This window comes from Trematomus bernacchii, unplaced genomic scaffold (genome assembly GCF_902827165.1).
Source record: "Trematomus bernacchii unplaced genomic scaffold, fTreBer1.1, whole genome shotgun sequence".
Taxonomy (NCBI): Eukaryota; Metazoa; Chordata; class Actinopteri; order Perciformes; family Nototheniidae; genus Trematomus; species Trematomus bernacchii.
The window spans coordinates 6,115,923-6,130,519 of record NW_022987477.1 but is presented as its reverse complement, the minus strand read 5'-3'; the positions used below and the strand labels follow the sequence as shown (position 1 = coordinate 6,130,519).

At 41.4% G+C, this 14,597-nt stretch overlaps 1 protein-coding gene across 1 annotated transcript in view; it reads left to right on the top strand.

Annotated features, from left to right (window-relative positions):
• The first annotated feature begins 2,512 nt into the window (after positions 1 to 2,512).
• Positions 2,513 to 14,597, top strand: part of cacnb2a (calcium channel, voltage-dependent, beta 2a) — a 50,577-nt gene continuing 38,492 nt past the window's right edge. Inside the window, 2 exon segments of the mRNA XM_034148625.1 lie at positions 2,513 to 2,973; positions 4,765 to 4,857. Of these exon segments, the coding sequence (XP_034004516.1) occupies positions 2,890 to 2,973; positions 4,765 to 4,857 (177 nt within the window). The 5' untranslated portion in view covers positions 2,513 to 2,889.

Sequence of the window (14,597 nt, the reverse complement as noted above, 5' to 3'; positions counted from 1 at the left end):
TTGGGGATTTATGTGCACTTGGTGTCCTAATACAAGTAGAGAATGTGTCATTTTGCATCCTAGAGGCTCTAAATTATTACAGATTATGGCTAAATGAGAACTCTTATATTATCTTTGTTAGGAATGAGCTGCAGTAAAATGCATTTATTTTTGAAGCCCTGCTTAGAGAAATGTTGCTCTCTTGTAGCTTCTCATCTCAGAGGCATTGTTCCTTTGTTTTTGAGGCCTCTCTATGATCCGATATGAGGGCACTTCCACCCACCTGAGCTACTTGTTCCCTTCATCCACCAACATGGATGACTAACGCTCGCTGTTCAAGACAGAAGCTCTGGAGCGATGCGGCCCACACAGCGCACACGCTCTTCACCGGCCAGAGTGGGGGGGGGCCTGCAGGAGGAGGTGGAGGAAGAGGAAGAGAGGGATTCATCAGTGCAATGAGATAAATGAAACACAGTAAATCAACTTATTTGTGCATCGAATTGAATTTGTGATATTGGTAGAATGAGTGGGCTTACTAGAAGATTTTCCTGCTTTTAATCAGCTCGCTGTGATTAAATTCTGGTGCTCTCAACATAATTTCCTGTAAAATCTGAACAAACAGCTGTCTCTTTATTTGTGTTGGGGATTAGTTTCATTGCACAATTTGCATTATGTTGATTTGCCAAAGCGAGCTTGCTATCAAAGTGCAAAGTCAGTTGTGTTGACAGTGTTAGAGATCATTTAGAAAAAGCTGACACCATTTATTGTGACTTCCCGAGTAATGTTCAGACAATAGCAGGAAGCCCACTGCTTTTTCTCTTATTCTAGCATTTCTGCTGTTATTTTGGAAATGCCAGCCCCATTGGCATTTCCAGGAAAGCTTCAGGCCTACTTGTGTGTGTGTGTGTGTGTGTGTAAATCTGCTTTTCATGCACCAAAGAGGCATTTTTTGGCATGTGTGCGTCTTTTCAAGGCAACTGCTGCCAGGATGGAGGAAGGAAGGGCTTTTTATCTGGGCCGTGTTGGTGTGAGCGCTGAGTATCCTCACTTGCTCATCAGAGAGCTGTCAGAAGCAGAGGTCAGCTGCGGGGTCGTCAGGGCAGCAGAACATTGTAAAACGCTGAGAGAGAGAGACAGAAAAAGGAAGTATAAAAATGTTTTCTCTTTGATAAGAAGGGATCTGACTGAAAATCCTCCTTTGCACCTGTTATTGTTTTCACACAAAATCACCTGGGATCAACATATAGTTACTGGTGGTGTTTCAGTATTTGCAATCATGACTTACAAAGTATTAAACTTGAATGTAACATAATTATGGGAAGCAGCAATCTTAAAAATGGAGGTTCAACAAAGCCCAAGGAGTCTGTAATTTGGCATGGAGGTCAATAATTGTGGGGTTGTGTGAATGCATGAAAGTGTGGATTTATGCATGTTCATCTATGAAGCTGTTGCAAATACACAATTATTTTTGAAAAGTAAAAATCGCAGCAGAGGCTGAGACATCCTGATTTTAAGAGTACGATCCCAAAAACACTGGATCCTACATGTCCCATAATGCAACTCTGAGGCATATTTCATTAGACCATATGTGCCTGCTAAACACACATCTCTCCTACTCCCTGCAGTTTGTGCCGCCAGCTTCCTAAGATTTCCTCTAAGCCCATGCCGAGGTGTCAACATTACAGTATACAGTAATCATAGCGTTTACTTTTCTGACTTTGGAAAGCTCCCTGCAGAGCCACAGAAGACTTTACTCAACTGTTTCCATAGGCTGACTGACAATGACTTTGATGGGTGAAATCAGTGGTGACCCTTTAAAATGCAAACGCACATGAAACCACTAGAGGGCGATAATAAATAACAAAACTTCAGAGTTAAAAGTTTTCTGAGGACGGGGTTTTACTTCAGCTGGAGTATTTGGTTTGAATAGTCTAATTTCAGTAGATATACTACTGAATACAGGACTGTGCATCACAGCAGGTAAGACGTGTTTGTCCCATTAGACTGAATGACAGACAGCAAGGCATGAATAGGTTGCAGTACCTTTCCCTGTGTGAAGGACCCATCTGAACACCTGCACAGGTGAGACATGAAAGTTCTCTGCAAAGATTCAACTTAAATCAATACAAAATGACTTATGTTATTAGTCATTCAACTTTCCTAATCAAGCAAAAATGTCCAATATGTTTTGGTTGCAGATTTTTTTAATGTGAAGAGATGCTGTGTTTTGTCAGATCTGGATCATTGAAATTTAGATTATTTTGGAAAATAAAGTCTGCTGGTTGTACAAACGTGTGATTTTATAGTTATCCCACACAATGTATACTGCAAGTCATGTATAAACATATTCATCTATTACCTACATGTATGACCTATTTTAAGCTAAATAGTTCAATGTTTGTATTATGGTTCAGCTTTGTTGTCCTCTTATCTAGCTATATGTCTATTTTATTATTTTATGTTTCTTCATTTTTGAGACTCCAATGTACAAAGGCTTAACATTGTACATGTTATTCATATTTTCAGCTTGGAAGAATGTATCCATTGCCATCCTTTGTGTTGTGAGAAGGTGTTGGCGTTGGATGAGGTTGCATGGAGCAGCCAGTGTAGGAGGGCACTGGTGAGGAGGATCAGTGATGCTGAAGGGAGGCTATAATATCCGAGAATTCAAATCATTATCACCATCATCTGAACTGGAGGAAAAGTGCTTTTCAAAGCTCTTCCGCACAGGCTCCTCCTTTCACCCTCCTGTATCAAACTTGAAGATTGGCGGTGCCTGCTGCTGCGCCTCCTTTTCTACTTAGTGATTTCAGATTTTAAAATGCGGTTTATCTTTAATATTGGACACAGCTGGGGCCACTGTCCAAGCCGAGAGGTTTTGTTGAATGTTTGCTTTTCTCAAAGGGTGTAATGGTCGTCAACAACACTCCCAAAACAAGAGCAGCAACACCTTTGGACTACCGCATGGACTCGCTGGAACATCCGATGTTACAAGTAAGTTCATGCTAATTTTAGTGGCACCGTCATTTTCACTTAAAAGCGTGTTGCAGTTGTTGGAAGTTAGCTTAGCATCCGAAAGTAGCAGGTCAACTTTAGCTCACCTGTGCACTTCCTCGCGCCCATTGGTTGCTGCTTAATTAAGCATTGATCACGTACCGCTGTGTGAACCGCGAGGAGGTCACCTCGTGAACTTTGAACGGTAATTTATCTTATTTAAAATTGTCGTCGAAGCTATTATCTTTGAATTTTTCTTCGTCTTTTAAGCCTAATATCTGTTGTCATCTTTAACCTACACATATTCATTATAATATTAGGTTGTTATATTGTCATTGTAAGGCTACTTTTTAAATTTAAGGTGAAACCATTTTATTCGAATGCACACATTACAAGGATAAATAATTGTATGACACAACAAAGTTTCAAACAAACATGTATTATTTCATAGTGTCATATTGTTTCATTCAGGCTTAGCTATGTTTCAATGTACTGACAGGTTTTTTATATTAAAGCTGCTGTAGTAAAGCTTATTTTAACAAATGTACACTTGGATGGTTCAAATTCGTACAGTAACTATCACCCTTCAATAACTGAACAAAACATTGACTTAAAAATCAAATTGTGTAAAGGATGGAGTGGAGTAAAATGTTTCCATGTGAAATGTACTAGAACTTATAAACTAGCAAAAAAACAAAAAAGCACCAGAACTTCAAAATGGTAGTAAATGTTGAAAATGAATGAAAACATCTGCTGGATTTTCAGAAAGCCTCATGTAACACATTTGAAATATTGAGTTTTGCACTATCTTTCTATTGCAGTATAAAGAGCAGTATTCAACCTGTATTGGGATTTTTCTTTTTTTAAAGCTCTTCCTGTTCCTTCAGGCTCCTTTTTTGCAGCTCAACCAGTTCTAAATGACTGGCTCTTGAGATCAGAATATTTCACCGTCTCTTTTTATATGCATGATTAACATGTCCCGGGGGAACAGGCTGGAATAAAAGGCAGATTTAAAATGAATTCCTGTTTTTCAGTTGCTACTAGCAACACATGCCTTATGAACCCTTGAGCTGAGTGCATTTCATTTCCAGCCCCTCATCATATCAGCTTGCATATAAGAGACCACCCACATCATTACCATTGTTTTATGATCCCTGTCATAATGTTATACTTCAAATAAAACACTGAAAGCTGTACTTAACTAATTGAACTAGCAACGGGCTCTATGTCCACACTAAAAATATAGCTTCACATTTCTTTCAAACCTTTGTTTAAACAACACTCACATGCTGATGTGTACACTGAGAGCCTGAAGCAGTTTGCATTAACAGATGTTTATCTACTGATAAACGGCTTCGTCTACAAAATGGCCATCAAATAGTCCCGCCTGTGGATTTAATAAAATGTCTTGTTTTTTCTATCTGCCCACAGCCCAAAGCTATTTGGTTTACTGGTATTAAAGATTTAAAAAATGTCAGATTCTAGATGCCACGAAAACAATTTGTTGGGGCCATAGCTGCTGAAAAAATTACAAAAATAGTAGCCCATTCGTTTATTGTTAGTTGACAAGCCTACATTTTTTCTTTTATATTTCAAGCAAATATTATCTGGTTGCAACTTCTCTATTGAGTATTAACTTATTATTTGACATTTTACAGACAGGAGAAACTATAAAGGCAACAAAAAGCTATTTCCATGTACATGTGAATGCAAATATTGTATTAAGGTATACATAAATGATCAGTATCTCTTCTTTAACACTTTCACTCTTTCCCTTTTGGTTCTCTGTAGTCTCAAAGCAAAGGAGGTCGAAGAAAAGGTCGATTTAAAGGTTCAGATGGCAGCACCTCCTCCGACACCACCACCAACAGCCTTGTCCGCCAGGTAAGGATGGCAGTTAGCTTTTTTAAAACTTTGTGACACCTGCCGGCCGCATACCTTCTGTTGCTTCCCAATCTCAAGATGTATCTGATTATTTTGTGCACCATGAAAGAATATCATTGTGAGTAATAACATTTCCTGGCTACAGTTGCTTCATTCAGGAATGCAACCCTTGTGTGTGTCTGAGTTTGTGTTTATCCCTGACGGGCATAAGAGCCCTGCCCCAGTCATCATCATCCATCAGGGATGAGATGTGCATTGCAGTGAAGGGCCTCTGTAAACACTGCTGGGTACAGTATGTTAAGTGAAGGCCTCTCTCTGTGCTGCATCCTCAGCAGTGACACAGTGGCCTGTTATAAAGCAGACTCTGTGAGGTACACACTCGACGTGTCTGGTATTTGTTGAGCAGACTTGCAAGGCGACAGGATGGGCCGGGTTAAGGATGCGCGCCCCTGCCTAAATGTTTCTGCCTTTTTTGGAGGAGGCTCGCATCGTCTTTGGCACGGGAAGCCGGAGGAGATCAGAGCAAAAAAAAAACAGCACCTCCCAGCCTGCTGTGTGCTTCGTCTCAAGGTTGTGGAGTAGTTCTGAATGAGCTGCTATCATCATCAGGAGCCGCTTGGTGAGAAATCGCCTGATTTTTACTACCACCCGTGGGAGCTCGTACCCATTCCCACAGTCCTGTCCCCAAATGAGGAGTTCCCCTTCATTCTGAGTCATCACAGATAAACTCAATTAGGCTGAGAGTGAGCGTTTTTATGCGACTTAACTCCACATCCTACAGAAATAAGAGCCCATTAAAGTAAAAGACAGTACAGGGATGTGGTGAGTGTGGAGGAGTAATGTGTTTCGGGGTCAGTGAGGCCCTAGCATGCCAGGCACAAATCCCATTTTTAGACATTTGCTGCAAGAGGGCCCCAGGAATAGCAGACCTTCCAGTAACTTCTCTTCTGTTTGGATAATAATGTAAATAGTGTTTTTCATTTGTGTTATCATAACAGCGGGTTTTTAATGGGCCTTATTTCCCTCGCCATTGTGCTCAATCATAGTTGCCTGTGATTATTTTCACTTATCACAGAAGTATGAGGACGTAATATTTAGATCTCTAAACTAACACCATGCCGGGAAAGTATGAAGCTAGCCTTTGTGTGGTTAACTTAGCTATTCATCAATTTGTCATATGTTTAGTTTTTATGTTTTACGATTTCTGTCCTCAACAACCACAGTCAAAGCTGCTGTTTTCTAAAGAATATTTGACATACTGGATGTTCTATATTGTTTTCGCTCTCCCACCTGTCTGACCTGTTGTTTTTAATGCCCTATTTTTCTGGCATTACTGTAGGCGTCTTAAGAACAGCCAAGAGTGGTCAAGGTCACCGTGCAATCAATCCACTGCTGCCCTGAGCGTCATAGAAATGGCTGTATAAAAACGTCTTCTGAAATACAGAATTACTCACGCTGCTATGAGCGAGAGGGGCAGAGGGCAGACGGAGAGTAGGTTGAAAGAGAAATGATGAGAGATGTTCCCTGAGGTCGCAGCCTGAAGCCCAGGGGAGTATGGAGGAGGCTGGGAAGGGTGGAGGTCCAGGCCAGACCGGACCGCTCAGCCGTGGGAGTAGCGAGGTCAGTGTCGAACTGGAGCCTGGCACTCCATTGAGAAGGAAGAAGGGCAGAACTGTCATAGATTTGTCAGCATCAGGTGGATGGTTTATTTTCATGTATGCGGGGGTGGACTGCAGTGTAAGCAAAGAAAGCATCTCGCAAACATTTAGTGATTTGTGGTGCATCATCCATCTGTTCATGCACACGGTGCGAGGCTACAGTTGCTAATAAATAGTATTGAGATTAGGATCATGTTTTAGCACTCTGCACGGATTTCCTTTTACAGTCCAGACATCTACGTCAAACCATTTCTCAGGAGGCAGGAAAACAGATGTTTCGGTATCAGTTGGAGGAGGAAGTAGTTAAAGGAATAGTTTTCCCTTTTTTTTTTTAGAAACACGCTAATTGGCTTTCTTGGCAAGAGTTGGATAAAAAGATGATGTCTTTCTCATGTTTGTCTGAATGTAAAGCTATGGCCTTTAGTGGGTTAGCTTAGCATAAAGACTGGAAACAGCCTTGAGGACTGTATATTCTGATTATCTAAGATACTGTTCTGCCCATAGGTGTAAATGTGACTGATTGTCCATCTGTAGACTGGCAGCATCTGTTTTGTGCCTAATGCATCCTGGGAAACAATCCCCTATGACTCAGAATAATAATACACTTTCTTTATATAGCACTTGTCTAAAAAGCATAGTTAACAAAGTGCTTTGCAGAGAGTGAGAAACAAAGCAGCAGGAATAAACACTCGGGGAAGAACGGCTTCAAAGCAAGTCTTCAAAGTTGGCCTAAGTAGTGAGTTTAAAAAAAGACACCGGCTCTGCAAGCATAATTTTTGTTCTGATGGGCTGTAAGATTGCTGTTGATGAATGTTCCACAACTTCCTTTTAAACGAATGCCTGAGGAACTGGCTCTCAGAGCTATTGGAGCTGGATTTAACATGCAGTTAGAGACACCAGTCTTCGAAGCAAAGAAAAACAAATGGAATAAGAACAGACAGGTTATAAAATGGATTGATTAATTGTAACATCACCTGCCAAAAGCTATTTTAGGGGCTTATAACCTTATGAGACAACCTTATGTACAATGCAAACATGAGTAACGCAAACTGTTATTTGCATATCAGGCACTGTATTATGTCATAATTAACCTACATGCTTCTTCCCACACTCGCACTGTTTATGTAAATGATTGCACCAGGCTCTGTATCGCCTCCACCTACACCTCCATCTCTGTATAACAGTGTGTGTCGATGTCTCCCACTGCAGCAGCTTTTTTCACGGCACATTGTTGCACTTCACCCTCTCTGTCTGTACATTTAGGCTTGAAAAATGTATGTGATGATGGAAGGCATCCAGTCAGGGCAGGAACGCCTGTCTGCTCCCTGATTGCGGGCATCTTTCCTTTTCATCTTCCTGTAGATTATTTTTCTCTTCTTAATGGAGAAAAGAGGTTGATGCAAAAAGTGTACTCTGATACTTATCAGATCTGGCAACCCTCGACTTTTTAAGTAACGGATATCAGTGCCATACTGCAGTGGTATGGAGAAGCTGCCACTGGAAATCTGGAAGGGAAGTTTAACATTAACCATGCAGACCTTTTTCTGAACTTTGAGCAACTTATATCATAGTTTTCCAAGATATTTCTGGACAGCCAAATGTGGTTTCTGGCAACTAACTGCAGTAATGTTGCATGGGGGTTAAATACTGTAAATGTGGAAATGTTAAAATGTGGTAACCACTGCTCAATCAGCCATCATAAAAGCACAATACTGCCATCTAGTGGCCGACTGATTGAATGCAGATATTTAAATTAGTTAATGGTTTACAGTGAAGGTGCCAAAGTACTAAAGAAACCTATTAATAAGCAGGCAAATATGTCTCGCTAAAATACACTTCAGCAGTGAATGACCTTAATCCAAGTTTCTCAGCCCCTACGCTTGCCCACCCTGCTGTTTACAGCCTGGGCTAAATTCATTTGGCACTGTGTTGATGCAATGCCCACTAAGTGGTCAAGGTCAATGCTCTCTGCTCATGCTATGAGGGATGAAGTCATAACTATCACCTTTTTTAAGTAGTATTTTGAGTTTGTAAGCCATGCCATAAAATGCTGCTGGTAATAGTTTTTTTTATTTGTTAAAATGCCATTTTTATATGGCTTATTTTTTCTAGCATACAGCCCCAAAAACCAAAGTTTACTATCGCATACAGTAAGATGAAGAAAAATAAGAAATCCTCACATTTGAGAAGCTGGAAATTGCCAATTTTCAGAACAGTTTTGATTTGTGTCTGTCAATCAATTAATACTTTTTTTTATTTTCAAGAATCTGTGTATTGGGAAAGTAAACCGAAGTTATTCACAAAAGTGCATATTTTTTATTTTATCATACTGTAAGATGGATGCATTTTATGACCTCATTCTCATGCCGTTGAAGTTTGCTCTCATCAGGTGTCTGCTGCCTCTTTGATATATCCACATTGTCTCCTCGGTAGTGATGGAGACATTTCTCTATTGCATGCAGAATGACTTTGCTTTTGAATTATGGTTTGATCTAACAAATACGATGGCAAGGAGAGATGGATTTTTGTTTTAGAAAATGTGTTTGCATCCAGTAATGACATTGAACCTGAATTAAAAAGGCAGAAATTAAGTTTTGGACATGATGTCCTGTAGTGTTTTTTATGGCGTCAGCAGCAAGTGATCATAACTTCCTGAAGGGAGACAGGCCCTGACAGATTACCTGATAAATAGGATTCCTTCTCACCGTGAGGTGTACATGTCTCTGTTTACAATGACGCCTCTCCATCACCGCAGACGCATAATAATAATAATAATAATTCCTTATATTTATTATAGCGCTTTTTCCATGACCCAAAGCGCTTTACAGATACACATTACACACATACATACATGTAACGGTCATGTACTGTGGACAATACCCACAGGAGCAAATTCAGGTGAAGTGTCTTGCCCAAGGACACAACGGCTTTACAGACGCAGCGGCGGGTTTCGCCCCCTTGATCTGATGATCAATGCACAGCCCACTGCGCCACACCGCCCATCTTCACACCTCAAAGTCATCAAGGCGCTTTACAAGTACACATTAGTATCATACATGTACTGTGGACAATACCCACAGGAGCAAATTCGGGTGAAGTGTCTTGCCCAAGGACACAACGGCCTGACGCAGTGGCGGCGGGAGCGGGTTTCGAACTGGAGTTCCCCAACGCCCCCTTGATCTGATGATCAAACGCATGCCAGCCAGTGAATTATTGGCAGTGAATAGAGAGGCTTCAATGTTGATGAAAGACGGGGGCAGATTTATGTTGGCCTGAGCGTCTGTCGGACCAAAGCAGGAGAAATTTTTACTGATACTATACTGATACTATACTGATACTATCACTGATGAGCACAGAGCTGATACACACCATCTGCACATGAAGGAACCATATATAAAGTTTTAGTTAGTGCTCTACAGTTGCTAGTAGTAGGATTTGGTTTCATTTTGATACAATTCAGATTAGCTTTTTCTAGTTGTTATGCTAAGCTAGCCAGCCTCTGGATGTAGCTTCATAATAAGTGTCTCAATCTTTCTATCTAATTCCCAGTACGAAAGCGAATACTTTTATTACCAAAAATGTGCAAAGAGCACAAGCTATTTCTTACTTACGTATGAACTATATTCAATTGTACTTTTTTGAACGATAGGCTACAGAGGTCTGGTAAACTCACTTCATTAAACTGTACACCCCTCATTTTAAATTCAACTGACACTGACTCTGACTCAAGTGACATCGCATCAGGTCATTTCTCACATTTTGCGCAGCCACAAAACAGTTTTAACACTTTTGTATACTTTTTAACACTTGAACTTTAACATTCAAAGAAATATACTTTAATTCTGCCTTTGGGCTTATTTAAACCCAAAGGGTAATCGATGCAAAATAATAGTAAAACGAGTTATTTGTTGCTGGGGGAGAATAGAATAGAATCGTTTAATGTCATTATACATGTATAATGAGATGAATAAATGCTTCTCCCTTTCAAGGGTCCCATCAAAACAAAAAACATCACAACAAATACACACAGCATACATACTTGGGGATAAGGAATAAAGTGCAGTAATTATTTCCAGAAGTATAAAAATAAAATCCATAATATAATAAATAATAATAGTATTTATAATAATAATAATGATATATATGTACAGAGTCACATTTATTTCACATGCAGGATGATTAAGAGGTATGACTTTCAGGTGTCAAGAGCAATGATGGCTCTTGGGAAAAAACTGTCTTTGAGTCTTTTTGTTTTGGATTTGATACACCTGTAGCGCCTGCCGGAGGGCAGCAGGTTGAACAGGTGAAAGCCGGGGTGTGAACTCTCCTTAACAATGTTTTTGGCTCTACTGAGGCAGCGGGAGGTGTAAATGTCCATCAGGGAGGGGAGAGGGCAGCCGATGATCCTCGAGTGCTGCTTTTACAACTCCCATCACTGTGTGGCACCTCGTACTCAGGAGAAACAGTGATTGAATATGTGTTGCAGTAAATGAGACAAGCTGTATTTTTTTTTTTTATTTATGTTATGAGAGATTTGGGCTCTCTGCACAATATAAAGATGGAGCATACTGAGGCTGCAATAAAATATGATATTATGAGACCACAGCGGAGTGCTTGTACACTAACCCTAACCCGATTTAACTTGAGAATGTCTGCTTTTATCTTAATATTCAGAGAAATCCACATCATTTAAATATGTCTTCAATGTATTATTTATTTGCTAGTATTGCAGGAAAGACACTCGAAGCTAAAGAGCGTTGTTAAACATTTAAATTCAGCCCGCCCCTCTTGCTGTGTGCCCTTGTTGCCAGATTAGTTTATAAAAAACAGTGGTGATGCGTGTATATCACCTCTGCAGCTTTCCTCCACGTGTGCCTTTCATTGGACACTGAGGCAGTGAGAGAGAATTATGCACTTGTCTTTTAGCTGACACAGCATTTACGACGCAGCAGTCAGTCAGGGCTCAATCACCTGAACGCAGCGGGAAGGGCACGGGTGGAGTGAAGGTGTGTGTGACGGGAACAATGGACGAATCAATCACGCCAGACCCGCTTTCACACTCGGCTGGACCGAACTTTCTTCCCTCTGCACCACAGGACCACAGGTGGAGTTGAGCTGCTGCTAACACACACACACTTTCTCACTGTAACATGAAAGCACAGTGCAGTCCCTTTGGCAAACAGTAGCCGTCTCAGCCTTAAAACAGAGAAAATATGAAGAGTAACGCAGTGCTAATGAGTCCTGCATGACACAGAGGGAAAAAATAAGGCAAAGGCAATAAAACCGGTGAAAAAAAAGGGAGGCAAGAAGAAAGCCAGAGTTTGTGTGTGTGTGTGAATTTTTTAAACAGACTGGATGAAAGGAGGCGGGGAATAAAGAGGTGGCGTCCTCCATTGGGAAGCAAGGGACAGCGGTCAATAAAGGACACTCGGAAGAACTCCACCTCCTTCCCGTGCTGAGAAGGAACTTGTGTGTGTGTGTGTGTGTGTGTCTTAATCCACCAGCAGCTGAACCTGTGTGCCAGCCTGCCACTGTACCACTCTCTGCCACAGCGCAGCAGCACTGCAGAGGATTTGTCAGCCCAGAGGATCTGCTGGAGCCGGCACACCATTTGGGGTGGGGTAAACACTCAGACCTGCACCTCACTGCAACAGTCTGGAGATGGGTAGAGGATGAAGAGGAGGAGAAAGGAGGACTTTTTTTTATCCTGAGACTTTCAGATTTTTTTTGGGGGGGGGGGGGGTTTGGCGCACACGTGGGGGGTGGGTCGACAGCGGTAGGGGGCTGGTGTGGATACGTCAGTCCTCTGCTCCCTCTGCTCACACCTCCGACCTCGTCATCTCCTCTGCGTCTTTCGGGTGGTCCGCAGCACCCCTCTGGGTGAAGGGTGCCGGCATGGACCGAGGCTGAGCGGATGCCGCTGCCTGAAAGGGAGTCTGTGAGACGGCCGTCCGCTCCCCCCCGCCCTGGTCCCCTTCATGCCGTGCTGTGGGCTGGGCCATCGCCGGAGAGCACAGCTTCCATATGTGAGTTACAGGCTGATTTATCACAGAGGAGTGTGTGAGAGACATTGGGACAGAAGTATGCGTACACTAATGTGCCTAAAGCTCTTTATTATGATTGTGTCATGATGAATTGCTCCGTGCTGGGGTTTCAATGCATGCACAACTTCACTGAAAATGTACAGTGTTGCTTCAAAGCCCCAGACTGAAGGGATCAGTGGCCGCCTGCCAGCGTCCCCCCTCGATGTTGATTCCCCCCCCCCGCTCCCTGCGAGATCCCTGAACCAGTCCTGACTGCTGCAGGATTTAGATTAAATATTTCCGCTGCACTGGCCCCACAGTTTTGTGCAGAGCTCCGTTTGCGCCGCCAGACACGATCAATCTTTTATATCATATTTATTCTGGGACACAGCTGAGGTTGTAATGTCGTTGACTTTAGAGTGTTCACACTGCAGGCACATGCTCCGGTGAGGGCTCCACTTTATTGGGCTTTGCTGTTTGGAATTAAAAGCTATTATGAGGAAAGGATCACTGTGGCTGTTTGACATAATGAAGAACATGTGTTTACATTTGATGATGCATGCATTGGTGTTCAGTACTGTCCTTTGTTTTTTATCTGTCATTCAGCTGTGGTTGATTTCTGTAGACTCCCTTGTTTAAAGCAATAAGGACAAAATAAATGTGGTTTAGCTTCAAGCATTTCTCTTTACACTGTTTACTAATAGAGAACATTTTTTTTTGTATGTAAACATCTTTGTTTTCATTTATTTGTATCCCATACACTCGATACATCCAGTACTGCAGATAAAGATAGTCCTCCATATTTCAGTTCTACCACTAGATGGCCATATTTCACTTTTTCACACACACACACACACACACACACACACACCTTTTCCATGCAGAGAGCGAGCTTTAATTCTTTAAGACCCTTAAGGCTCAGATATAAAGTTTTACGAGGTGTTCTTTTTTTATTTTACGGTCTGAAATGAGTTATGATCTCATTCCCATATCAAAGACAGAAGCCATAAAATGTTCAGAGATCAGTTAGCCACGGGATCCTTGGATTGACCAAAACAGTGATATGGCAATAGAGTAGGATATGTGTGATTAATGTGAGGACATACTCCTCTAATGTGACATAATTACATGGTATTATAGCTCACATGTAAGCAGTCATCACTGTGCAGTTTCTATGATGTTTTACTCAGCTATTTATCTATCTACAACTATATATATATATTTATTTATCTATTCATTTTTACAAAGCGTTTATGAATCGGGTTCCATTTACAAACATGCAAATGTGTGTGTATTTGAACTTCCCACTTCTGCGGGCAGAACTGCTGGTGCATTTAATTTTGAGAAACACAGTGTGTGTTGGAGCAATATAATAGTCAATAACTGCAGAATGTGGTATATCTGATACCACTGGTCTGTCGATTTCTTCAATTATTTTCTGTCCCGTCCCAGTCACGTGATAAATAGTGAAATAGACTCCCATCCTGCAGAAATTTCCAATCATCTCTGCTTATTGCACAGATAACCGTATATGCCGTCTTCTTAAGTGAAGAATAATGCATTTATTGATTCAGATCTGCTCTGAAATTTCATGGGTTCTGCCTTAGCCCATGCTAGCCCTTTTAACCACGTTTCATTAGAACCATGCTATTGTTTTTACCCCAAAAAATTGCTCTTTCTTGGAGGTAGAAAGCATCCCTTGAATTCTGGAAGGCCTCTTGATGCATTATGTAATACCAAGGGCTGTAAGTCATACACCAGTGTGTGTGATCTAAAATTCAGCCAAAAAAAGGGATTCTTTCTTTATTTTCTTTCTTTTTGAGCTGACATTGAAAAGGGACCCAGACTTCTTGGCCCATTGTGACGTATCCTGTCTAGAAATGTGGACTTTGGAAGTGTCCAGCTTGGGACGACAACTTTATCCCAGCTATTACAGAGAAGGAACACCTGTAGTGGTCCTGTGCAGATTGCTGTGGTTGGGTTACACAATCTGGATTTGCAGGCTGCAGTAGGCTGATTCGACATTTACTCTACAAGTGAGTAAGCTTTAATTTAACTG